We start from the raw sequence: 24,525 nt of genomic DNA on the forward strand, positions 1-24,525 counted from the left end.
GCGCCCCCGGGCCCACGTGCGTGCAGCCACCCATGGCCAGCAGTGGCTCCCGCGGCCCCTCAGCCGTCTTGCTCTGGCCTCTGCCGGGCGGGCAGCGAGTCGGGGGAAACCACTGACCTCAGCGGTTTGGTTTTCAACCAACAATTCATTTCACTTTTTTGAAATAGATTTTTTTTATAACGGCTTTATTGAGATATAATTTACATACCATAAAATTTATCCTTTCTAAGAATACAGTTCAGTGGTTTTGAGTCTGTGCAACCATCACTCCAAAGATAAACCCGGTCCCCAGGAGCTGTCACCCCCGCTCCCCAGCAGCCAGGAGCCCACTTCCTGTCTGGGGATCGGCCTGCTCTGGACGGTTCACAGAGATGGAGCCACGCGCCCTGCGGCCTTGGGTCTGGCTTCCACGCAGCACTTCGCAGCGCTGCGCTCCTGGTCCGGCCGAGCCACACTCCAGTGAGGGGACGGCCCGCCACCCGCTGCTGGTCGTGGGCGGCTTCCATGTTTCGTCTCTTGTGCGCGGTGCTGCTGTAAATGTTCGTGTACGAGCCTTTGCGTGGACGTTTTCGGCAATCTTGAGTTCGTGCCCAGGAGCGGGGTCGCTGCGCCACGTGACTGCGTCACTGAGCACGCAGCACGCCGTCCCCCCTCAGCGGCCGCAGGTGTTCCCTCCCACCAGCTGCGCGTGAGGGGTCCGATTCCCCCGGCGCTGCCAGCACTTCCTCCTGTCCCTCATCTGCAGACGGCAGCCATCGCGGTGTGACGTGGCACCTCGTTACTCTGTGAGATAATCGTGGATTCGCACTCAGTCGTGAGGGATGACAGGCTCCCCGGGCACTCGGTCTACATCCCCGCAGCGGGAGCATCTTGTGAATTCATGACGCAGCCCTTTTGGGTGTTTACCAAGGTGTGGACTTGCCAGGTCGCACGGCCAGCCCCTTTCACTCCTCGAGGACCGGGACGGTGTCCCCACAGCGGCCGCTCGGTTCTCCGTCCCCGCCAGCGTGTGCCGTCCCCGTGCTCTCGGCCGTGGTCCTCCTGATGGGAGTGTTGGCGTCCCGCGGGGGTTTGATTTGCGTTTCCCTGGTGATCAGTGATGCTGAGCATCTCTTCCTGTGCTTGTTGGCCATCTGTGTGTCTTGTTTGCAGAATGTCTGCTCAGGTCCTCTGCCCTTTTTTTTAGCTGTTTTTTGGGCGTTGTGGGGTTGCAGTTTTTTATGTATTCCGGGTACAGGTTCCTTATCAGATCCTCGGATTTGCAAATTGTTTCTCCCATTCGGGAGACTGTCTTCTGCTTTCTCGACGGTGTCTTTGGAAGCAGCACGTTTTCTGTTTTGATGAATGTCCCCTGTTTCTGTTCCGTGTTTTTGTTCCCTGTGCTTCGGCGTCATCTGAGCAGTGTGTTTTGGGGGCGGGGAGGCTTGGGCCTCGGCCGCGTCACAGCTCTTCAGCAAAACCTTAGCACACGTGAGCAGCCCCGACGCCAGACGTTTCCGCTGGGTTCTCTCTCGGATGGTTGAAGGAAGCAGCTCATCGCAGAGAAGCTGCACAAAACCAGTCTGCAGTGAGGGCCGCCCAGGGGCCTCCCCAGGAAATGCTGACGCGGGCGGCAGGGACCCTGCGAGTTCTCCGGAGAGGGTGGAAGGACGTGTGGGAACCATAGGTGACGTTGGGGTTCTGTGCTCTTAAGGAACCACTTCGCAGCCACACAGAAGATAAAGCGGTGATGGCGGCCACGCTGTCAGTAAAGGACCTTCCACAGCGGGACCAGAAGCAGATGCTCATGCCACGCGTGGCCACGTTCGCCCGTGACTGGCGCCCCAGGGATGTCAGCGGAGGCGGGGCCTGCGGGGCGGCAGCTCCTTCTGTGTGAAGGACTTGGGGGTGGGGGTGGGGGTGCTTCTGCCACGCTGGCCTCCAGGGTCGTGTCCTGGGGGGCTGATGTCGCCTCCTCCCGGAGGAGGTTGGTGGTGGGATCTTACCCAGGCCTCCACTCCCTGTGCAGAGCCCATGGGTACAGGCTCCCCACGTCGGCACTTCCAGAAACCCTTCCACTGAAATCAGATCGCTTGGCACGCTCGCCCCAGCTCCTAGCACAGTCTGCCTGTGTCCTTGAAGGGGAGTCTGTCCCCACCGTTTGACTTTGCTCACAAACGCAGCGCACAGCCGCTCCAGAGCAGATCGGGACTGGCTGCTGCCCACTGCGCGCACCCCTCCTTGGCTGAGGCCTGGTGGGAGGGGGTGCAGGGCGGGCGTGCCACACAGTGCAGCATGGGTGTGGGGGGTCCGTTCTCATCCGAGAAGGTGCATGCTCGCGCCTGTGAAGTTGGGACACGGTCCCTCGGGTGGATGTCACGGAGCTTGTGTCTGCTGCGTGGTGATCATTTGTCCCGAATAAAGCTGCCGACGATCGTCCCAGCCTCACACGGCTTTCCCGGAGGGGCAGCCGAACCCCCTGCTGCAGGGAGAGTTGACCCCGAGGTTGCCGCCACCCTCAAGTTGACGACTGTAACTCGGCAGGAAGGTGCTTTGCTCCCGCTTGCCCAGTGGCTTTGGCGGAGGAAGTGTGGTGACGTCACTACGGCCCTTCTCCGAGGGCCTCCCGCAGCAGGCGTCAGCCCCACGCCGGGCGGAGCCGTGCCTGAGGTGGGACGGCTGTCAGTCTGGCGGCCTCTGCCAGATGCTGGGTCTGTCCTTTGACCTCTGGCTGTCCCACTCTTTAGCGAGGGTGAAGAGACAGGTTTGAGGGCCAGGCCGCGGGGTCTCGGGCGCGCTGCCGACCTTTGGAAAGGGGTTTCTGCGACTCTGGCCGCCCACTGGGCGCTGATGAACAAAAAGCAAGAAGTGGTCACTCCACGTGGCGCTGGGTGCGCGCCAAGGCCCCCAGGCCACCTTCCCCATCGCCCAGCTGCGGCCTCCTCAGCGTCAGGCCTTGTTCCGGACCTCTGTGCCGCGTCCTTGCTGAGCCCTGCCCCCGGCACCTGGGCCTCCATGACAGTGCGCGTGTCGAGGTCTCGCTTGGACGTTAACCCATCCTCGCTCCCCGTGGGTGCTCCGCCTCCACGGTCCAGCTCCCCAGGTGCCAGCGCTGCTGCTCTGGGGCCCAAGCGGCCCCTCACCAAAACACCACTGGGACATGACCATGGCCCCCCAGGACTGTGGGGGCCCAGCTCTCCGTGGGGCGGCAGACGAGGGGGCCCTGGCCTGCCGTCCTCAAGCACTGACACCTTCTGTGTCTGCGGCCCATCAGCCGGTCTCTTGGTTAAGAGGAAGTGGCAGACCCAGAGCTGGTAGGAACTGCGTGTGTCATCAGACGGGAGTGAAGGCCACCCACAGAGCTGCAGGGCCTCAGCCGCGTGCATCCCAGGAACTCCCCTGGGGGCCAGTCAGACGTCGCTGGTGTTGGTAAAGCTGGCTTGGATAGGTGTCCCCGCTCACTCGGAGCTGCCCTTGCTGGGCACTGCAGGACACAGGGACCCTTTGACCTTCTTGTGGACACTGGGCATGTGTGTGAGCTGTGTCTGGCAGTGTTTTGTTCTGATTAGGGTATGTGACCCCTCTGCAAAGGTTGACTCGAACCCTTGTGTCTGGAAGGTACGAGGCAGGGACCGCTGGCACCAAATTGCTGGTGGGAGGGGAAAAGTTTCTGGTTTGGCTGTTAATTAGTAATCTCATTAATCAGATACTCCAGATATCCAGAGAACCAGGAGAGGGGCTGCCCCTGCGGGGGACCGCCCCGGGTTCCGCCCGCCGTGCCCTTCTGCTGGCATCTCTGAACTGGCCTGTGACGAAGCGGGGTCCCCGGGCCTCGCCCGGCCTGGCTGGCCGCCGAAGGCCCTGTGTCCCAAGTGTTGGAGCCGCTGGGCCGCAGGGTCAGCTTGCCATGGGATCATTCAGGTGGCCCTGGAGCCAGCCCCACTCCACTCCCTGGAGCCAAATGTCACTGTCAGTGTGGCCTTGGGTTTTGGCAAGTTCTCCACTGCCACCAAAGGGGTCAGCATGCTCCTGGGCGCTGGGAGCCTCTGCTGGGGCTGGGGCACTGGCTTTTTGTCCCGTTCGGACCCCTCGGCATCTGGCCCACAGTGAGCTGGGGTCTCAGAGGGATGGGAATCCTGCTCTTCATCCTGCCTGTGACTTCGAAACGCCCTTTCCTGATCCCTGAGGAACGGGCCAGAGTTGGGCTCACACCGTCTTCACGCTGGGCTGGCAGAGCCTTTAGAGGGTCTTCCTGGCCGTCTCCCACGCATGTGCCCACTCTGGGGCCGCCCAGCTGCCTCTGATCTCCTGCCCTCCGGCCAGCATGGGAACGAGCGCTGTGGCCTAGCTGCTGCCGCGACCTGGCCCGCTCTCCTGTCCTCATGTCCGTCCACGGTCTCACACCAGGGTTTGTCAGCTGGACAGTGTGTGTCACATCTCCATGATTTCTCACCGAGAGTGGCTCCTGTCCCCCCCCCCCCCCCCCGCTAGCCATCAGGCCCTCAGGGTCTGTGTCTGACCCTCCCCCGGGTCACATGCCGCTGGGTGAGGCATTTTCTTCTGCCGAGCCCCTCCTGGTCCCAAGGTGACAGAACCCCTGTGCTCCAACCTTGCCCTGAACGCTGAGGCCTGGCCCTTAGGGAGTTTGGGGGCCCAAGTGTCATTTCCTGCATGGACACCTGGCACTTTGGGCACATGGACACTCGTGCAGCAGTGGCTAGGACGAGGACACTGGGCTTCTGCTCGCGCCTGCTCCTAGGCCAGCACCTGGACCCCCAGCCACAGCGCCGGTGTGGGCAGGCCAGAGGGGTCCCGGGTGACGGCTGCATCAGCCCTGCCGGGCAGCGCTCAGGGCAGCACATGTCTGCATCTGCTGGTGGCGGGGCCTCTGGTCCTTCCTGCGGAGCCAGCGGCCGGGTCTGAATGCTCTTGACTGCCCACAGGCCCTGGACAGGAAGTTGCCCGCCCTGGAGCTGTGTCCCCCCAGCCCCCTGCAGCGTGCGTGGGGCTCAGACTGGACTGATGATGCCAGGCACCACGTGGGTGGGGGTGGCCCGCCCACAGCCTGAGTCGTCTGACACCCCAGAAGTCTCCCCGAGGTTTCTCAGAACCAGCAGCAGCTAGCGCCGGGCCTGCGGCTTTTCTCTGGCGAGAACCCAGCTGCTTCCTCCCAGCGTCCTATCTGCTCAGACAGGAAGCCCCACCCTCGCCTGGAACCGACCCCCACCCTCTGCTCAGGCAGCGCTCAGGCAGGCAGGAGGCGTCCAGACGTCACCGTCACTCACCTCGAAAAAGCAGGGTCTTTCCCGAATGCTTGTCTTCACAGCCGTCTGTGGGTTCGTCCTTGAGATATCCCCACGGAGCTGGTCATGGCCCTGACTCAGCTGCAGGCCATCAGGGCAGCTGCTTCTGTGTGAGGACAAAGGCCGCTGTGGCCCTGGACTAGCCTCCTGGTCCCATTGGTTGAGGGTTATTGTCTTCCCTGGGATGCGAGGGCTGCAAACTTCCTGCAGTTCTGGAGTGAAGCTTCCCAGCCCCCAACTTTCGCGTGGTTGTCCCTTGAGAGGGGCTGAGGACTCAGGGCTGTGCCGAGTGGGGTGTGGGCCCTGTGATACTCACATGCACACGTGCTGGCTCACTCCCTCTGCGGGCCTGATAAGATCTTCCCCCGGAGCCCTCGGTCCATGGGTGCCCTGCCCAGGGTCCAGCCTGGCGAGTGGGCACTTTGACCTCTGGCCTCCCTGCCCTGCCCTCACTGTCCCCTCCCCAAGAAGGCTGTGCCGTGCCCCCCCTCCCCAGGGCGAGTTGTGCGATGCAGTATGTCCTCCAGCTGTTCCTGGCGGTGGGCTGGCTCCCACGTTCTCGCTTCCCGCCCGAGGTCAGGCCTGAAGAGGGCCGGGCCCTGTCCCACGGCCCCTCCCCCCAGTGCCTGATCATGCACTGGCCTGTGGTATGGATCCTGGCACAGCTGCTCTGGGTGTCCCCGGGTCCTCTTGGACACCACTGGGTCCCTCGTGGTTTCTGCTCAGTCCCAGGCTGTGGGTGGCACCGTCCACCTTCCGAAGACCGTCCTGAGTCCCGTGGGAATCCCGCGCCATCAGGTCAGGAGAGTTTGTTCTCCCGACGCCGGCGTTCCCGTGAGATCTGAGGAAATGTGAATGGCTTTGCTCATAAGCTCAGCTCACTCGCTGTAAAGGGGGCCTTTCATTTGGGGAATGTTTCCTGCGGGGGGTCGCCACAGTGGGTCCCCCCACAGTGCAGCTGCCTCAGGCCCAGAAGCAGTTTTCCAAATTAGTTCTCCTTGGTGAAATCCAGAACTCCGGGGATGCTATGTGACAGCGCCGGAAAGCCTTGGCTGTCCGACAGAGGGTCCCACCCTGGGCCAGCGAGCCTGTCCGAACCGGCCGCCAGGGCAGAGGGAGGCAGGGGGCTGTTCTGAACCAACTTCGAAAGGCTTCCGGCTCCCGGCTCCTGCGGGCTCTTTGGGCACCAAGGTGCCAACGCACGCACAGGCCTGTGGTGAGGGCCGGTCCGATCCAGTCCCCGCTGAGAACTCACCTCGGTCCTTAGCTCCCTCCCAAGACCTCTGCAATTGTGGGGTGAGGTCGTGGTACCAGCCCCACACACAGGTCAAGGCCTACACGTTACTGGACACTCACCGTTCCCTGTTGAGTTTGCTGGCCAGGGCACCCTGCCCAGGCGTGGGTGCCACCGGGGTACCAGTGAGAACTTTTGTGTCACTCACAGGTCTCCTCCGAGCCCCCAGTCTCCATAAGAAAAACAGATGATGCTCCCTCCCAGCACCCCACGTCGTCTGAGAAGGACAAACAGTCCGGCTGGCTGCGGACCGTGGCCAGCTCCTCCAGCAAGGTTCTGCTGGGGTGGGCGGGGGTGGGTGGGGCCGGGTGGGTGGGGCCTGGACTGGACGGAGGTGGGGCCAGGCTCCCAGCATTCCTTGCTCAGGCCCCTGACACAGGTGCCTCCCCGCACAGGGCCTTGGCTGCGTTTACCCTCGCCAGCGCCTCTCCGCCTTCAGACCCTGGTCCCCTGCAGTTTCTACTAGTGACAAAGAGCTCTCCCCGCACCTCCCGGCCCTGTTTCGAGAAAAGTGAGTGCCCACTGTGCTCGGTGGCCAGCGGTCACCACAGGCTCGGGGAGAGGGGGGCGGGGCTGGGTTCTGCTGCCTCGGGTCACAGGTTATCAACTCCCTTATTGAGCTGACCTAACAGTGTTTTCAAACAAACATTTGAGTTGGCACAATTCTGGAGCGTCTGTGTGACACTGAGGATTAGTGCCACTGCTCCTTACTCACACCAAACTCCGGGGTTCCCCCCCAGATGGCCCAAGTGTAGAGTGACACGTGCTTGTCACAGACAGTGAAGCGCTGGGGTGTGTGCCTGTCCACGTGCACGGTAGTGGCCCGCAACTCCCGGGCCTGTGCATAACTGCATTACGGCCGCTCCCGCGGCCCCGCTGCCACCCCAGCTGCCAGGTGCTGTGCGGCCAGGGGACCTGTTGCACCCTTGAATTCTTACGGGCATCTGTGTGCGCAGCATGCACACAGTTTGTGAACTGCACGCCCAGACCCCGGGTGCCCGGTCAAGGCCACTGCAAGTTTCGGTCATGTTGACAGGTATCAGGGCGAGTACATCTAGAACTTAAAGGGGCATCAGGAGCTGGCCGCGTGCTCTCTGTTGGGCGCAGCCCGTCGTGGGCGTGGCCACTAGCATTAGCGTTCCAGCTTCCCAGGGTCGCTGGCACGTTCTCCTTCACACCTCCCATGGGAGCCCGTCCCACACTGAGCGCAGACGTGCTGGCCATGGGAGTGGGGGCTGGGTAGACGCCCCATTGCCCACCTGTACCCCTGCAGCTTTTACTCCTGCAAGAGCTTCGAGACGGGCGTGGCCCCCAACGTGGCTCTGGCCCCCCCGGCCCAGCAGAAGGTCGTGAGCAGCCCACCATGTGCCACCGTCGTCTCCCGGGGCCCCGAGCCCCTCGCCACCTGCATCCAGCCGCGGAAGCGGAAGCTGACCGTGGAGACGCCCGGGGCCTCGGAGACGCCGGCGCCGGCAGTCGCCCCGGAGGACGACAAGGACTCGGAGGCCGAGGTGGAAGTGGAGAGCAGGGAGGAATGTGCGTGTGAGCTGCGGGCCTCGTTGCGCCCCTCCTGGCCAGCCCTTCTGGGAGCGCGGCCGCGCACGAGCATGCCCGCTAACCTGCGCCTGTTTCTGTCTCCACAGTCACCTCCTCCCTGTCCTCGCTCTCCTCCCCGTCCTTTACCTCATCCAGCTCCGCCAAGGACCTGAGTTCCCCGGGCGTGCACGCCCCGCACGCCCCACCCGCTGCCCCCGACACGGCAGCCCCCGCCGACGCCCTGAGCGGGGGACTGGAGGCGGAGCTGGAGCACCTGCGTCAGGCCCTGGAGGGCGGCCTGGACACCAAGGAGGCCAAAGAGAAGTTCCTGCACGAGGTGGTGAAGATGCGCGTCAAGCAGGAGGAGAAGCTGGGGGCCGCGCTGCAGGCCAAGCGCAGTCTGCACCAGGTGAGCGCCGGCCCTCGCTCCTGGTGGGACCCGCACGCGCCAGCGCGGCCACTTGTCTGCGGGACGTGGCGTTCGGGGCTCATTCCCTAAAGCTCAGTGTTCCCGAAGGCACTGCCCTGCCCTCGGCCTTCCAGCAGCAGGCCGGTGGGCACAGCGCAGGGTCCCTGCAGGTCCGGCTTGGGGAGGGGAGGGCTCGGCACACGCACGTGCTTGCGCACACTGCCGCTGTGTTGCCTGCACGCCACATTCTAGAGAAATCCACAGAAGTGGCTGCTTTTGAAGAGGGGGCTAGAGGCCTGAAGCTCTCTGGGCCTTGCCTGCACCCTCTCGCCCTGGGCAGGGCAGACAGTGGGGCCACCGGCGGAGGAGGCCGAGTTGCCAGCTCCTCGGGAGGGCGAGCCTTCATGCCGGGGGCCCGCAAGCCCACCCAGTGCCAGCTGAATTCACACCTCTGCTGGCTGGCGTCTGGCAGCTCGGGGACAGCTTCACACGTGGGTTGCTAGCACAATACACCCTGCATCCTGAGAGCCCTCCCCGGAGAGTAGTTCAGGCATGGCCCTGGCTGGGGGCTCGGTCCCTGCTGCCCTGGTCGGAGGTGTGACTTCCCACATGCATATTCATAAGCATGAGTGGGGGGCCGGGGGCGAGTCACTGATAATGAGCTGGAGAAGGGCTGGAAATGGCCACGGGGAGGCCTTGTCTCCATCTGGCTGTGTGGGGGACCCAGGGCACTTAGAAGGCAAGATGCCTGAAGCCACTAGAAGCCCAAGTAAAGCCCTGGCTGAGAGGCAGTCCCCAGGCGCTGGGCACAGAGGGGACTTGGGAGAGGAGTGTGAGGCCCCGCGGCAGCCTCCCCATCAGACACAGGTCCCCAGGTGGGTGCAGCGAGAGCACCAGAGCCCTTGGACCGGGTGCAGAAGTTGCTCTAGGACGCAAGACCTCGTGGGGTCGGGCCAGGATGCCAGGAAGGCAGGAGGCTCGCAGGCGGAGTGGGCGCCTTCCCGGGGTCACGGGGAGCATCCAGGACGGCGGAGGGCACGTGCGCAGTGGGCCGTGACTTGCCGCAGCCTCGAGGGGGCGGTGTGTGCCCGCTGGCTGTCCTCTGGTCCGCTGGGGGCGGGCGCGGTGCAGGCGGGGGAGTGACCCCAAGCCTCGTGTCCTAGGAGCTGGAGTTCCTGCGCGTGGCCAAGAAGGAGAAGCTGCGGGAAGCCACGGAGGCGAAGCGCAACCTGCGGAAGGAGATCGAGCGCCTGCGCGCTGAGAACGAGAAGAAGATGAAGGAGGCCAACGAGGCCCGGCTGCGCCTGAGGCGGGAGCTGGAGCAGGCGCGGCAGGTCCGGGTGTGCGACAAGGGCTGCGAGGCCGGACGCCTGCGCGCCAAGTACTCGGCCCAGGTACGCGGCCCGGGGCGGCCTCTCCTCCGGCCTCGCTGGTGCCCCAGCGGCCTGACTTGGAGGGCGGGTGCCCAAGGCTGCTTCTCTTGGGGCTCGGGCAGTTCCCACTCGGGGTCCACGTGCCAGGCTGGTGGCAGGAACAGGTATGGACTTTCTTCCAGGCCCTTGTCACTCACTGACTGGCTCAGCAGCCCGCGGACCCAGCAGGTGGGGGGGGCGGGGGGCGGGGCGGCGCGGGGAGTGGGTGCGGTGACACGCGGTGTCCCTTCCAGATCGAGGACCTGCAGGTGAAGCTGCAGCACGCAGAGGCCGATCGGGAGCAGCTGCGGGCCGACCTGCTGCGGGAGCGCGAGGCCCGGGAACACCTGGAGAAGGTGGTGAAGGAGCTGCAGGAGCAGCTCTGGCCGCGGCCGCGCCCCGAGGCCGCGGGTGGCGAGAGCATGGCGGAGCTGGAGCCCTAGCCGGACGCCGCCCGCTGCCCGTGCTGCCCGAGGGGACAGGGGACGGGCCGCCCAGCCGGGGCTCAGCGCGCCGGCCCTTCTCAGTCCACATAGCACAACGTCTTACTGTGCCTACAACCAAGCGAGTGTTCGGAACCACATCCTTTTAGAATCCACTGCAGAATTTTCTACTGGCCAAGTTCAAGTGAGCAAGCCGGGTCCCTAGCTGCAGCGGAAACAAAGCCAGCTCGGTGGCTGTGGCTGGCCTCTGCTTGCTGGAACGTTCTAACATTTACACTTTTGTTATAAGCTATTTAAAACCAATAAGGAGACTTGAGATTCAGAAAAAGTCACCACGTTTTTTAATGACTAACTTTTAAAAGCCCCCACCACACCCAACGCCATCTGAGGACCCACTGAGGGAGCTGGGGTGGCTGCCGCCCCGCCCGTGAAGCCATCACCGCTTATCTGCACCCACCCGCGGCTGCATGAGGACAGGAAGGGTTTTTCTCCAGAGTCTATTTTTTCAACGACAAGGACCCCGGCCTCCCGTGCTGCCGCCGGAGGAGCGAGGAGCCAGCCGTGCGCACGAGCCGGAACACTGCCGCCTTACCCGCCGGTGTGTGCAGAGACTGCGCCCTGGGCGTCCTCTGTCGGGGAGCTGGCGGAGGCGGCCCCCGCGGCTTGAGCACGGCGACCCCTTCTCAGCCGGGCAAACATCGCTCCTTCATCTTGGGACTGAGGCCGCAGCATTGGAACAAAACAGCATTATCTCACTTTTCGTTTGTTCATTTAAACGTATATTTCGAACTGCACTTTGTCCAAAATCTTCCCTTCTGTTTTCATTCCCCAGTTCACTGAGGTTTTTACTCTCCAGATACCGCAAACGGATTTCTAGAGCAGGCCCCGTCCTAAGCGCTTGCGCGTTCGAAACCCCTCTGGTGCTCGGTCGAACAAGGGAATCACAGGAAACGAAAATGCAAAGCTGAACTTCGGGGGGTAGTTCTGTGCCTTCCAGCATCTTGTACAGCAAATCCCGACGCGTCTTTCTACCCCCGAATATCCGTCTTCAGTAGCGATCGAATCTGCCACTATCAGAATAAGTTACTTGCATTTATTCCAAATAATCTCGTTTACTCTCGACTGTTTATGCAAATTGTATAAGGTTTCTTATGCCCAAGCTTGAAAACGATTTCCCAGTAGGCAAGAGGCACTGCCCACCTGAAACGGCGGTATTTATTCACACGAGGGGCGTCCTGCGGACTCCCCGGTCCCACTCCGTTGTGGCAGCTGCGCGCAGACGGGAGGCGGGGGCCGCGGCTGCCGAAGCCTCTGCAGGGCTTTGCCCTCGGTTTACTGGGGGGGCCCAGGAGCCGCTGGACCCCCTTCTAAAGTGCAATGCAAAAGGGACATCATGTATATGCAGCGTTTGTTTGGTTTTTTTGTTTCTTTTTGTTTTTGTTTTTGTTTTTTTTTTTGGCTTTTGTTTTTTTTTGCAGTTATTAAATCTGTATGCATGGAATTTTTAATCTGCCATACGTATACCCATCGATGGGCATTATTACCGTGTCGTGTAAAGGGTCGGCTGTGTTATGCCACACTCAGAATGCTGTGTTCAGCCTTGTTTTTCCAGAGTTGTGTTTTTTTCAGTCATTTCTTCAAGGGAAACTAAACGGTTTAGTTGGAGCGAAGCTTTAAGTGTGTCGGTGTGCTTCTCTGTGGCTGTGCTCTGCCAAGTCCGAAAGTCGCAGTGAGACCTGAGGCCCCAGGACCTGTCCCTGAGGCCACCTGGGTCGCTCCAGTGGCTTCTGAGTTTTCGGGCTCCAGAGGGAGATAAGTTTTTCTGAGTGTCGCATGTGAGGGCACCGCCTCTCCATGCCCTTGCACTGACCCCTCCGGTCACCTGCACGTCTCTGCTGTTGACCGGGTCCACATCTCCACTAGCCAGCTCTGTCCCCAGACATCGGGAAGAGCTGGATATGCAATGGCAGCTTGTCCCCTAGAGCTGTGAGGATGTGGCCCCGGAAGGCCTTGTCCCACCCGGGCCCGCCCTTCCCGAGGGTCCCGAGGCTGGAGGAGCCGGCGGGGCGGGAATCAGACAGGGGGGTCTCCTTCACCAGCAGCTCGGCCTTCCGGAGCAGCTCCGGGGATGGGGCGGGCGGGGACTGTCCCGGCCGCTCCATACCTGGGGTGCAGCCCCCGCTCTGCAGGCCCAGGCCGGCCCCAGCCCGAGGCCCCAACCCGCCCGTGCCGCTGCGGGGTACTTCCTTCCCAGAAGGGAGGGGAGGGACCCATCCCGTGGGCCGGCGGCTCCTCCCGTGTGTGACCCCCGTCATCGGGGTGACTGTGCATTCAGTCTAATTACTCACTCTGTCTATGCTGAAAAGACTTAACGAAGGGAATAAAACCAACAGCAATAACATAATATGGAGCAGCCAGCCCGCGCACAGCCCCCTGCTTCCGCGCAGAACAAGCCAGTGCGCGAGCGCCGCCCTGTAAATACGCCCTTCCCGCTGCCGCGCGTGCGCGTGCGTGCGTGCGCGCGCGCGTCCCTTCTCCAGAACCTTTTTCTCACCTGGCAGTTGTCTCGTTCTCTGGGTTTCTAGCTGAGGAAGAACGCGCTCCTCTGCCCCCGCGGGGGTGCCGGGGACGCCCTGGCCGCTTCCAGCACCGGCCGCGGCCTCCCCGCTCCCTCCTCCCGCCCGCGTCCACCAGGCTTCTGGGCTCGGGAGGCGGCTTGTTCTTGCTTAAAGTCAGGAGTCACAAACGACATTTTTTTTCAATTAAGGAAAAAAACACAGCTCTACCTTTGTATCCGCCAGGAGCGTCTGCATCGCCGCCCCGTTCTCTCCTTTGCTGCTGCTAATGACAATATGATGACTTACTCTACTATTCGAAAACTATTTTTATGTAATTAATGTATGCTCTCTTGTTTATAAATGCCTGATTTAAAAAGAAAAAGAGAAAAAGCTTGGCATATTTATCTATTTCGCTCTGTACCCGTTAGTCCTTTGGTGCCCCACCCCCGAACAGGTGACATTGTATAATAAAGGACTTTGAGAGTACACGTGGCCGCCATGCTTGGGCCACCCTCACGGCCCCCTCCTCCTCTCTGGGGCTCCTCCTCCCCCAGGCCGCCATCCGGGCCTGAGCCCAGGGAGGGGAAGGGGGCCTCTGTCCGCCATTCAGACCTGGAGGGCCTTCGGTGTCCACTGACCCCAGGAGGACAAAGGGCATGGATGGGCAGCTCCTTGGCTTGGGCGTCCCCGTGCCCCTGGGTCACACTGAGCTGTGCTGTGCCCTGCCATTGTGCTGCGGATGTCAGCGGGAGGCCCTGCCTGGCCAGACTGGGGCAGGAGGCGGGCTGGGTGGCCCTGCTGGCTGTTAGAGGGGGGCGTGCCTGGGACCTGGGGACCTGCTCCCCGGGGACAGATTGTCACCCCCCGGTAGAGCTTCCATGGGGAGGGGGACAGGTGGTATCAGAACCCTGGGCCTCGCTGTGTTACTTACTCTGAGGGAGAAGCAGAGAGGCCCCGCTTCCCAGGAGGCTTCCCCAGATCTCGCAGACCCCGCTGGGCCGGGCCCTGGGGTGCTAGTCTTCCTCGGCCGCCCACATCTTGCCGCCTGGATAGCCTGGCCCCCTCAGCAGCCACCTGGAGAAGCGGCTGGGCAGGTGCTCGGTGCACCCCAGCCTAGGACTCCCTCCAGCCCTGGCACGCCTCGCCAACGGTCCAGAGGTCCCCAGGAGCGCCCGAGGAGGGCTTGCGGGGTGGGCCGTGGTGCAGGCGGCCCGGAGAGGCCCATGCCACCCCGGGGCTGGCCTTCCACCCAGGCCAAGCCAGGGGTGGGAAACAGCAGGGCCCCGGGCAGAGAGCCCCTGGCTTCTGCCTGTCACAGGCCCCGTCAAGGCCCAGAACCTGGGCCTCCACCAGCTGCCCCTTGTGGGGTACCCCCTAGGGTCTGGGACAGGCAGGCGGAGTGGACACAAGGCTGAGCCCTACACCACAGCCCCAGCCCTGCCCCTTCCTTGCTGTGCAGTGGCTGGGAGCCCTGCTGGAGTCCCGGGGCCCCACGGTGTGGGTGACAGACCCACTTCAATGGGGTACAGCTGAGGACCCCACACCCTCTGCCCCTCAGCGGGCCCTGCCACCGAAGCTGCCTCCCTCAGCCCAGGAGTCACCTGGACCTGGCTCCCTTTCCATGTGGCCTCACTGAGTCGTGGCGCCAGTCGGCCACACTCGGGGCTCCTGGCCTCCCCCGCCCAGAGGAGGGAGGAAGGGGAACGAAAACGGGGTGGCCTGACAGGGCGGTCCCCTGCCCAACCGCGGCCCCTGCCCAACCGTGGCCTCTGCCTGCACATCCTGGGCACCCCCAGCGCTGTCCACTGGGAGGGCTGCTCCTCACCATTGCCTTCTGGGGCTCCTGAGGAGAGAGCCATTCACTGCGCCTGGTCAGGGGTGTCGGAGCCCCCTGTGGCCATGGGGTGGAGCTGAGGGCCAGGGTAGTGGGCAGCCGAGGCCCTGCTCGCCCAATGCCAGCCTCACGACCCCGCCCGCCGTGAGGAGCAGCGGGACCTCCGTGATCTCTGAGACCTGTCCACACTTCCTGTCCTCACTGGGCATCGATTGCCACCACCGAAGCCCCTGTCCAGGGCCTGCCAGGTGGGGCCTCTGCCTGGGGAGGGTCTCCGTGCCTCGCCACAGCATCCTGTGCCGCCAGTGCCCAGAGCCCTCACCCCGCACGGCCCCCCACATCTCACCACTTGGTGGGTCCAGACCCCACTCGAGGGCCCCGCTTGGAGAGAAACGGGTGTCGGGGCTGCGAGGGCGGGGAGGCTGGGAGAGGGGGCGGAGAGGTGGTCCTGGACCGGCGGCCCTCTGGGCGTCCCTGGCCCTGGCGGAGGCCATGGGCAGGCAGTGCGGGTGTCCGTGTGGCCAGCCTGGAGGCCTTGCAGCTGGGTGGACACAGCCCCTGGGGCTCCGGGCCCAGCTGCCTGTACCCTGGCTGCCCCGGGCTTCACTTTGGGTATAAACAGAACAGAGGCCGCCATTTCCAAAGCCGTTCTGAGGGGGACAGGGAACTCCTGAGAGCTCAGGGGACAGGTTAGTGGGGGACAAACCCCCTCCCCAGGCACTCCTGCCAGTCCCCTGCCTCCACGATGGGAGGAGACAAATGGCTCTCCCTCCCACCTCCGGGCCGTGCTGGCCAGGGCCTCTGCCGGACCCACAGGCTGTCCCGCCGCCTGGCCTCATCCTCCCAGAGCCTGGGCCCTGGGCCCAGCCAGACCCCCGCACTGGCCACTCTCAGCCCTGCCCCTGTCGATGCTGATTTCTGAGCCCCCCAGGGCCTGGGGGTGACACGACCTCAGGGCAGAGAGGCTGCTCTGGGGAGCCTACTCAAGTCCCTCGTCCGTCCCCGCCTCTGCTGCCGCCCCCAGCTTTCACTTCTGCTTCGGTCAGCAGCATCACCAGCATCACCAGCATCACCAGCAGCCGGTGGCTCTCAGCTGTGCCTGCCTGTCTCCCTTTGGGGTCTCCGCCCACCTCCAGTCAGTGTGGCCCCCAGGTCACCCCGCCACCCTGCGGTCCAGGGGGCTGACCGCAGGCCAAGAAGCCAGGCCCTTATCTGGGGAGGCGGAGGCCAGGCACGCCCTCTGTGGAAAGAGGAAGCCGCCCGCCCATGACACTGCCAGCTGCACAGCCCCCCGCCTCCCTGTGGCCCCTGCCTCCAGCCCAGCCCCCCAATGCAGACCCCCTCCCTGACCCACACCCCCAGCTGTCCCTGCTCCCTGCACAGCCCCTGTCCCTCACTTTGCCTGTCCTGTCACAGGATCACTCCCTGCTGGCCAAGAGACAGACTCCAGGGCCGGCCTCAGCCAAACCAGGGCAATTTCATGAGAGTCCCAGCCCCTACCCCCAATCTGCTCACCACACCTCAGGGGGGCTGGCGGTCCCAGCTGGGCTGGCCGGGCCCCTGGCCATACTTGGGTGACCTGGGTGATCACCACCTGCAAGGAGGAGGGGATCCTGTAGGCAAAACTGGGTCTCACCCCCCCACCAGCTGGTCCCCGAAGACAGTCTGTGCCCTCACGAGAGGGTGGGGCTGGACCCCTGCTGTGCTGGCCCCAGCAGGACGTGAAACCAGGGCCTTGGATGGGACCCCAGACCCCCTCCCCGCAGAAGCCCACTGTGCTCCGGGGACAGCAGCCCCGAACCCTCCTGTCTGCCCTGCCCACTGCCAGGCTCTGGGAGGGGTGAGGACAGAACTTTTGGGGCCTGGATGCCTGCCAGCCCCTGCCCCCTGTGTACTGATGACGTGCGCCCTGCAGGCCTCACGCACACAGCCATCTGTGCCCAGGTCTCTGCCAGGGGCTGGGGGCCGTAGGAGCTGAGGCTCCCAGCCCTGGGGCAGGTGGCCCCACTGCAGGGGGGTGGACGGACAGGTGGAGCCGGCCTAGTTTGTCTTTAGAGTGTCCTGTGCCGGGCAGGTGTCCGGCTAGGCTGGGCTGGGGCCTTCCCGCTACACGCCTGGCCTGGCAGCCCTTATGGGCAGGAAGCTTGGCCCAAGCTCTCTTCCAGGCCCCTCCTGCTGCCATGGAGGCCTGTTCCAGGGCACCTTGTGTAGGAGGCAGCTTGAGGTCAGGGCTCGGGTTCCCACCTCCACGAAGCCTCCGTCAGAGGATACATGTCCGAGGCCACCTGAGTCCAGCTGCAGGCGCAGGAGGGGCCGGGAGGGAGGGGAAGCAGGGGAGGAGACCACGGTGCCCAGCGATGCCCGCTCAGCACCAAGCTGCAGCCCCAGAGACGGGCCAGGAAAGTGGATGCAGGGCCGGGGGCTCTACTGGGCGAGAGGAAGGGCTGGACCCCGGGAGCGGGGACAGGGACTCAGGTCCTCAGGGGGCGGCAGGCCCGAGGAGCCCGGAACGGGAGAGGCACCTCTCTCGCGGCAGGGGTCCGTCTCCAGGGTGGTGTCTGCCGCAGCGTGTGGACATGCTCATATTGCACACGCATGTGCAGACATGTGCATGCAAGGATACATCCGGGCTGCAGAGCTGGGGCCTGGGGTGGGGGATCAGGACAAGTAGCCACAGTGTGGCTGCTGCTCCTGCTCGGCAGCTATGCTCAGGATTCCTGTATGGGACACAGTGAGGTGGCACCGTGAGGGGGTAGGTGACCCCAGTGCTGGGCTGGCACCGGGGTGGGCAGCAGAGCCTGGGCAGCCCAGTCAGGGTGGGTGCAGCTCCCGAGGCAGCTGGCCGTCCGTACCGGTCCCCCCACCCCCCGCTGTGCTTTTCTCCGCTGTGGTGCTGGTGGCTACGGGAACAAGGCAGGGTGGCAAGTCCCCATGGGGTCCAAACTCGCCCTGGCCTGCCCTTGGCAGGGCCTTGACCTGGTGGCTGTGTGGCCCACACCCTGATTTCCTGTTTCAAAGAAAAAAACAGTCCCAGAAAAAGCTCTGGGGAGCTTTGGGGGAAGAGGCCCCCTGCCCAGGCCTGGGGAGGGGTGTGGTCACGTCCACAGCCAGAGGGCATGAGGAGGGCTGCAGTGGATATGGCCTGCCCGTGTCACTGGCCTCTGTCACTAGTGGACCATCGGCCTTCCCCCCACACCTGCTTTCCCAGGCAGGAAGGCAAAGTTTTGCTGGACAGGCCTGAGTGTTGGGGAGAAAGCAACTGGTTGGGGCTCCTCGGCCACAGTGTGGGCACCCTGCGCCTAGTCTCCCCCACGATTGTGTGGTGACCTTCCCTGCAGGCACACTGGTTAGGACATGGGCTGTCCCCCCCCACCCGATCCTGCACTCCCATGCTTGGGGCTGGCAGTGGGCAGGGGTGCCCAGGACATAAGGCCCCCCTGCGGGCCGCGGAGCAACCCCCTCAGATACAGGGCAGGCTCCTCCCTTGTCCCCCATCCCTAGGGGAAGGGTAGGGGCAGAGAAGCTCCCTGGAGTTATAATGCCGGCTCCGAACATTCCAAATTCCTGCTCCTTCTAGCCTGGCCGGAATCCGGAACCGAGCTGAGCGGGGTGGGCTGCACGCGGGAGGGTGCGCTGTCCCCCTGCGTGCCCTCAGGCCCGAGGGGACCGCTGTGCCCTCGGGGAGAGAGCTCCTGGCAGGCCCTCTGGGGGAGCCTGAGCCCCTGAGCCGCCTTCGACACTGTCCCTGCTCCCAGTCCGGAGTCCAGGACGGAGGAGGCTGGAGGCGCCCCCAGGGCACGCAGGTCCAGGGAGCCGACGGGGGTGCGGGGCGCGAGGCCGAGGCGCACCCGGCACAGGCCCCTCCACGCGGGGCGGGCGCCCAGTGAGTCAGGCGGCGAGTGGGCGTCGCCGGGTGAGTCACGGAAAAGCGTGCGCCCGTGGGCGGTGCCGGGAGCCGCGGGGCCGACCGCCTCCAGGAAGGCCCCGCCCCGGTGGGGGCTGGGCGGCCCGCTCCCTCTGCGGGGGCGCCTCCCGGGGTGCGCGGGGCCGGGCCGGGCGAGCGGGGGGAGCCCCGCGCCCGTGCCGGGGGAAGGGGAGCGGCGGAGGGACCGCGCGGCCTCAGGTCCTGTCACGCGCCCTGCGCCCCGCCGCGTGGCTCCGCTCCCCGCCCCGCCCGGCGTCGGGACTCCGTGCAAACTCCCGGCCGCCGGCCGGTGGGCCCGGAGGCTTCCGGCCGGGGCGGCGCTGGGGGGCTCGGGAGCTCCCGCCCCCGCCCCCGCCCCCGCCCGGTCCGCAGTCTCCACGCCTTTGCGGGGCGCCGGGGGTGCGGTCGCGCGGTACCCCGGTAGCCGCGGGCCTGATTCCTTGCCACCACCGCGTAGGGCGGGACCTGGCATCGGACGGGTGCGGCGGAGCAGGTGCGGCCGGGGCCCCCAAGCTGGCGCTCGGGCCTGGGGCTCCGGGGAGGAGGTGCGGGGGCCCAGAGTGGGGGCGGCGCGGGAAGAAGGGGGCGGCAGGAAGCCCTTCCCACCTTTGCGCGGGAGAAGAGCGGGGATCTGTGGGGTCGGGAGTGGTCTTGGGGGCGCCTTGAGCTGGAGCCGCTGACCCCCACCCCCGCTTGGCGTTAGGATGGGGTCTCCACGCGCTGAGCGTTTGTCCCTGCGGGGCGCGTACACTGACGTGTCCAGGTGTCCCGAGCCCAAGCGCCCGGCGGCCTGGACCGTCCCGCAGTTCGCCCTCCCCAGAAGGTTCCCGCTCGAACTCCTTTTGTCTAGGGTCCCGTCGTGTTTTGTGCCGGTCCGGGAGGAAAACCCCATCCTTTAAGACCCCAGTCCTGGCCATACCCGGAATCCTGGAAGCGCCTTCCCACTGATGTTGAGAAGTGCTCCTGCGCCCAGATGCCCTCCAGGCTCTTCAGAGGCCCTGGGCCCTGTCCCCCACAGTATCCCTCATCCACACAGGCAGGCTGGGCCGGGCTGGGGTCCTGGGGGAGGCATCTCCCCTTGGGGCAGCCCCCCGGGCACCCCAGCTGCTCTCCTCCTCCGGAACACGTGGCACTGGCCCCTGGGGACTTGGTACCCCTCCTGAGGAGGTTAGGGCCCTGGCAGGGAGATGGGAGGGGGGCTTCGCAGGGAGGTTGACAGGCGATCCCAAGACCACAGAAGGCCCTCGGGGGACCCGCTCCCCCTTTGGAAATGCTCCCCCGTTTCTTCCTCCAGGCCCGGCCTCTCCGCCTGTCTCACCCTCTAACCCACGCCCCCTGCTTCTCCCTACACTGGCTGTGCACTGGGTACCCTCCTGCCCTCCCGCCCACATCCATGCCTAGCCCCTCTGGCCCCTCCGTGCCCAGCTCCCCAGATGCCCCTGCTGCTCTCCACGCCCTCCCCCCCAGCACAGCAGGCCTGGCCCCCCTTGCCTGGTCTCCCTCTACCCCCAGCCCCTGGCCGTTCTTCCAGATCGGGGCCTGTGGGAGTCCCTGGTGCACGCCAGCCCCGTGCAGTGCAGCCGCCTGAAGGCTCCCACCCAGCTTCTGCCCCACTTTGTCCCCTGCCCTGTGGGTCCTTGAGGGGGAAGTCGCTAAGGATGAGAACCCTGAGAGGCCAGCCCTCTTGGCCTGGTGCAGGGGTCTCTGTGGCTGCCGCGGCCTGTGGCCAGCCCCTGCGCTGCGGGTAAGGCCTGGGAGGGGTGAGGGCCGGGTCGGTAGCAAGCCCCTTCCCAGGCCGCCCAGGCTGGCCTCGTGGACAGGGTTCCACCCGCTGGGCTCTGCAGCAGCGTTTGTGGGGTGCCTTGTCCTGGTTCCCGTTCCTGGTTGCCCTGGGGGGGTCATTCTCCGAATCCCTGGGTGGAGTGACCAGGAGGAGGGGTATCCAGAGTCTTCGGGCTGTCACTGTCCTGGGGCCACGTGAGGGTGGGGAGGGCTGGCTTGGTGGCTGAGCCTGGCGCATCTGGTGCACCCTGACAGGCTGCCTAGCCGGACGATGACAGCCCTATTTATAGTGCGCATCAGACTATATCCCTGTGCATGGCAGTGGCCTGGCGCGCCTGCTCCTCGAGACCCGGGTCCTTGAGCCAAGGCCTGCGGTGTGGGTCACTGCCCGGCCTGCACACTGCCCACAGCCACCCCTTGCTTGCTGAGTGACAGCAGCAGCCTGGGCTTGGGGCTTCGGGCCCCTTGGCGACCCAGGGCCAGTGAGCAGTGGTCTTGCTGGGACAGGCCTGTGTCTCCCACTGACACCGCCCCAGGACGTGCTGAGGGCCGCCTCGGGCGGTCAGCGAGCCGGCAGGGGCCAGGCACTGGGGCGACCTCTAGGCAGCCCTGCCCGGGGGGGCACTCTGCACAGCTGGCCTTACCGCCCTCCTGGCCCCCAGGCCGGGCAGCGGAGGAGGGTGGCCTCCCTGGGCAGTGTCCCGGGTGACCCGCCAGCCAGTGGGAGAGGAGGCTGGGGTGCTGCCAGCGCCGGGCAAGCAGGGGGAGGCTGGGCACCGACAGGGCGGGCTCTGTTTAGTGCTGACCACAGGGCGGCCGCTGGGTGGTCTGAGGCCGCGCATGCCAAGGCCCAGGCGCCACGGGAAGTGGGGGCAGAAGGGCAGGTGCCCGCGTCACTCTGACCTCCCCGTCTGTCATTCTGTCATTCTGTCATCCTCCCCGTCTGTCATTCTGTCATTCTGTCATCCTCCCCGTCTGTCATTCTGTCTCTGGAAGACCCAGCGGCGGTTCCTCTTCCCAGCACCTTTTTCTTCCAAAATCGAAACGTCGTTTTCATCGCTCTCCGTCCACGGACCTGTGGTTTCATCTTGAAGGGGAGAGCGAGCCGCAGAGAGCCCCGGGGGCAGAGCCGGTGGACGCATTTGAAGAGCCAGTGGCCCCTCTCAGGGCGGCTGCCTGAGGCCCTGCCCTGTCTGTGCGGCGATGCGGCTCCGGCTCCAGCTCACACGCCGTGCCCTCGGAAGGGCTTCGTCCCATCGCATCCCCTCTGCCTCGTGGGCTTGGGGAAGGACAGAGCCCTGGGCCCTTCTGGGGGACGCGCTCCGGGGACACTGGCAGTCTGACTCCCCGAAGGGACAGTCAGAGGCAGAAGTCCTGCAGAGCCAGGCCGGCAGCACCTATGGCCACTTGAGCCTATGGGACCAAAAAGAGGCTGGCAGACGCGGCTGCCCCGGGTGGCCCCAGCTGCCATTCAGTCCTCAGGCTCAGAATTACCTCAACTCCCCTGTCGCGGAGGCTCTGGACCCCCTTTGCAGCACTGGCTCTCATCTCCTGACGCTCCCGCGGTGGCCCACCCCGCTCTCGAAGCAGGTCCGGAGGGCGTGGGGAGGGGCCGGGGGAGGAGACCCCCCCCCCCCCGGACCTGTGCTCCACGCTCCTCAGGCCCTGCAGGGGTCGCCCCACCCCCTTGACCGGTGTGTCGAGGGGTCAGTTGCTGTCGGGCCGCGTGGAGGAGCGGTCGCATGGGAACCAGATTGAAAAGCCGGAGGGCGCAGGGCCGGGTTCCCGCGGGGCACGATGGGAAGGGGCTCGGGCTTCGCGCGGGCCCCACGCAGGGGCCTTTTCCTCGTCTGCGTTTCTTGCCTTTCAGGGGGCGTGCGAGACCCGTTATTCCACGTGGCCCTATGTCCTAGAGACAGACGGACCTCTGCCTGTTATATCCGGCACCCACCCACCCACCCATCCATTTATCCATCCGTCCATCCATCTGTCCATCCGTCCGTCCATGTACCATCCATCCGGTGACCCACGCCTCTCTTCTGTCCACCTCCCTGTCTGTCCGCGCTCGTTTTCTCTTCCACCCGCCCATTCGCTCTTTCTTCCGGCCGTTCGCCCGCTGTTTCCGCTCTTCATGTCGGTCCTCACCTCCTCGGCCTCGTCTGTCTCTGCTGCCCCCCCACCCCCGGCCCCCATCCAGCCTGGCTGCGGATGAGCGTTGAAGGCTGGCAGGCACCAGCGTTCTGGGCCTGAGCAACAGAATTCGGTGTCACCAGCTGAGTAGGAAGAGCCGGTCGGGGGGACAAGCAAGAGCTCGGCTCGGGGCGTTTGGTCTGAAGTGCACTCGGTGCCCGGGGAGGCTGAGCCACCATCGCCGCATCCGGGGCTCGCAGCTGGCTGTCCGGGTCCAGAGCTGGGGAGAGGCCCAGGAGGGGGAGACGGAGCTCCAGCCCCACCGCTGGGCTGCGGGGTGAGGGAGGGCAGGTGCCAGGGCAGTGTGAGGTAGAGGGAGGGGCTGGGATGGTCCCCTGCCTGGGAGCCAGGGGTCTCTGGGGTGTGTGAGCCCACGGGTAGAGGAGTGACCATCGCCGGCCCCCTGCTGGCCCTCCATGCTGACCGCTCGCCTGGCGGCCCACGGGCCTCCCTAGTGGCTCCTGGGCTCTCATCCCCGTCGGCCTTGCTCGCTGTGGGTACATTTGAGGTGGCTGTAAAGTCCGAGGCGTCTCCGAGGCACTCACGGCCTGTTTCCAGAAGCTGGTCACCTGTCCGCTGCATTTTGATTTCTCCTTTGGGAGCCTCTCCTGCTTCCCAGGCTGCCCGCGGGGCCTGCGTCCTGCCAGGCAGGGGCTGTGGGGAGAAGCCCCAGGGGTCAACTGGGCGGGCTTCGCCACAGGACTCTGCGGTGGGGCCTCGCCCTCGGGAGGGTGTGGGTGGTGCAGGGTGCCAGCTGAGAAGGGTGCCAGGCGCCTATGGCAGGCCCAGCCTGGAGGAGCTACCACGCGTGTTCCCGGCGTGTGGGGAGGGGCTGCGCCATCTGGGAACCCTTACAATGCCACTCAGTAGTCAGTGCTGAGCATTTTATTAAAGCCAGCGGTATGGGGTGTGGGGGGGCCCCCTTGGCCCCCCAGTCGGGCGCCTGGGGGAGCAGAAGCAGCATTTCCTTCCATTCGAGATGAGGTGGGCTCCCGCAGGGACACTGGCCACTCTCTGGGGCGTGGGGACGATGCTCCTAGCTCGAGGCTTTCGGGCCTGCCCCCTTCGCAGAGACCCGCAGGTGTTTGAAGGCGGTGGGCAGCGTGCGGCCCAGAAACGGAGGCGTGGTCACATCACGGATCATGATGACATACTCTCCTGCAAGAGACAAGAGACACGCCAGACGCCTGACTGGCCCCCAGCTGCCACTGCCTGCCAGGCTCCTGCCCTTCCCCCACCTGCCCCGTAGTGGGGCGGCTGTCCGTCTCCTCCACCCTGTGACCCCAGGACCTGGCAGCCGTCTGCCCCGGCTGCTGGGCGCACAATGCAGGTGAGTAAATGAATTTGGGGTAGATGAACCACCTCCACCTCCATGCCCAGCTGCCGCCGCGGGCATGCTGGGGGCAGCGCCGAGGCTACACACACCGACAGCTCGATAGGGTGGGCTGGTCAAGGCCCTGGAGAGCGAGCGGACAGCCCCCTCCCTGCTCTTAGGGCCGTGTGGCTGGCTAGGTGCTGGGATCCTTTTGAAAATACTTTTCTATCTTTTTAGGAGGAAAATAATTCATTTCCTCTAAAACGTTTTTTGAAAACAAGGGCTTTAAGACCTGTTCACCGGGTTTGTTTTGAAGCCCCCGCCCGACGGTGGGCGGTGGCGGGGGTGGCGGTGGGCGGGGCCGTGAAGCGATGGGCGGGCCCAGGAGGAGCTGTGGGCGGGGCCATGGGCCGGGGGCGCGGCCCGGGCAGGGCGGGGGGCGGGGCCGTGTGGGGAAAGTGGGGTCGTGGGGGAAGGCGGGGCCGTTGGGGGCCGCTCTGCTGGGGACTCGGGCAGGGAGCAAAAGCACTTTTCTTCTTTGCAGC

At 65.0% G+C, this 24,525-nt stretch overlaps 1 protein-coding gene across 1 annotated transcript in view; it reads left to right on the forward strand.

Annotated features, from left to right (window-relative positions):
- SKI (SKI proto-oncogene) overlaps positions 1 to 13,420 on the forward strand; it is a gene marked incomplete at its 5' end in the record, with an annotated part of 65,771 nt that extends 52,351 nt beyond the window's left edge. Inside the window, 6 exons of the mRNA XM_011377342.2 lie at positions 6,727 to 6,849; positions 6,972 to 7,087; positions 7,850 to 8,112; positions 8,220 to 8,521; positions 9,685 to 9,915; positions 10,188 to 13,420. Coding sequence (XP_011375644.1) covers positions 6,727 to 6,849; positions 6,972 to 7,087; positions 7,850 to 8,112; positions 8,220 to 8,521; positions 9,685 to 9,915; positions 10,188 to 10,376 — 1,224 coding nt within the window. The remainder of the gene's footprint in view (positions 1 to 6,726; positions 6,850 to 6,971; positions 7,088 to 7,849; positions 8,113 to 8,219; positions 8,522 to 9,684; positions 9,916 to 10,187) is intronic.
- Positions 13,421 to 24,525: the final 11,105 nt, after the last annotated feature.

The sequence above is a fragment of the Pteropus vampyrus genome, unplaced genomic scaffold (assembly GCF_000151845.1).
Source record: "Pteropus vampyrus isolate Shadow unplaced genomic scaffold, Pvam_2.0 Scaffold309, whole genome shotgun sequence".
Taxonomy (NCBI): domain Eukaryota; kingdom Metazoa; phylum Chordata; class Mammalia; order Chiroptera; family Pteropodidae; genus Pteropus; species Pteropus vampyrus.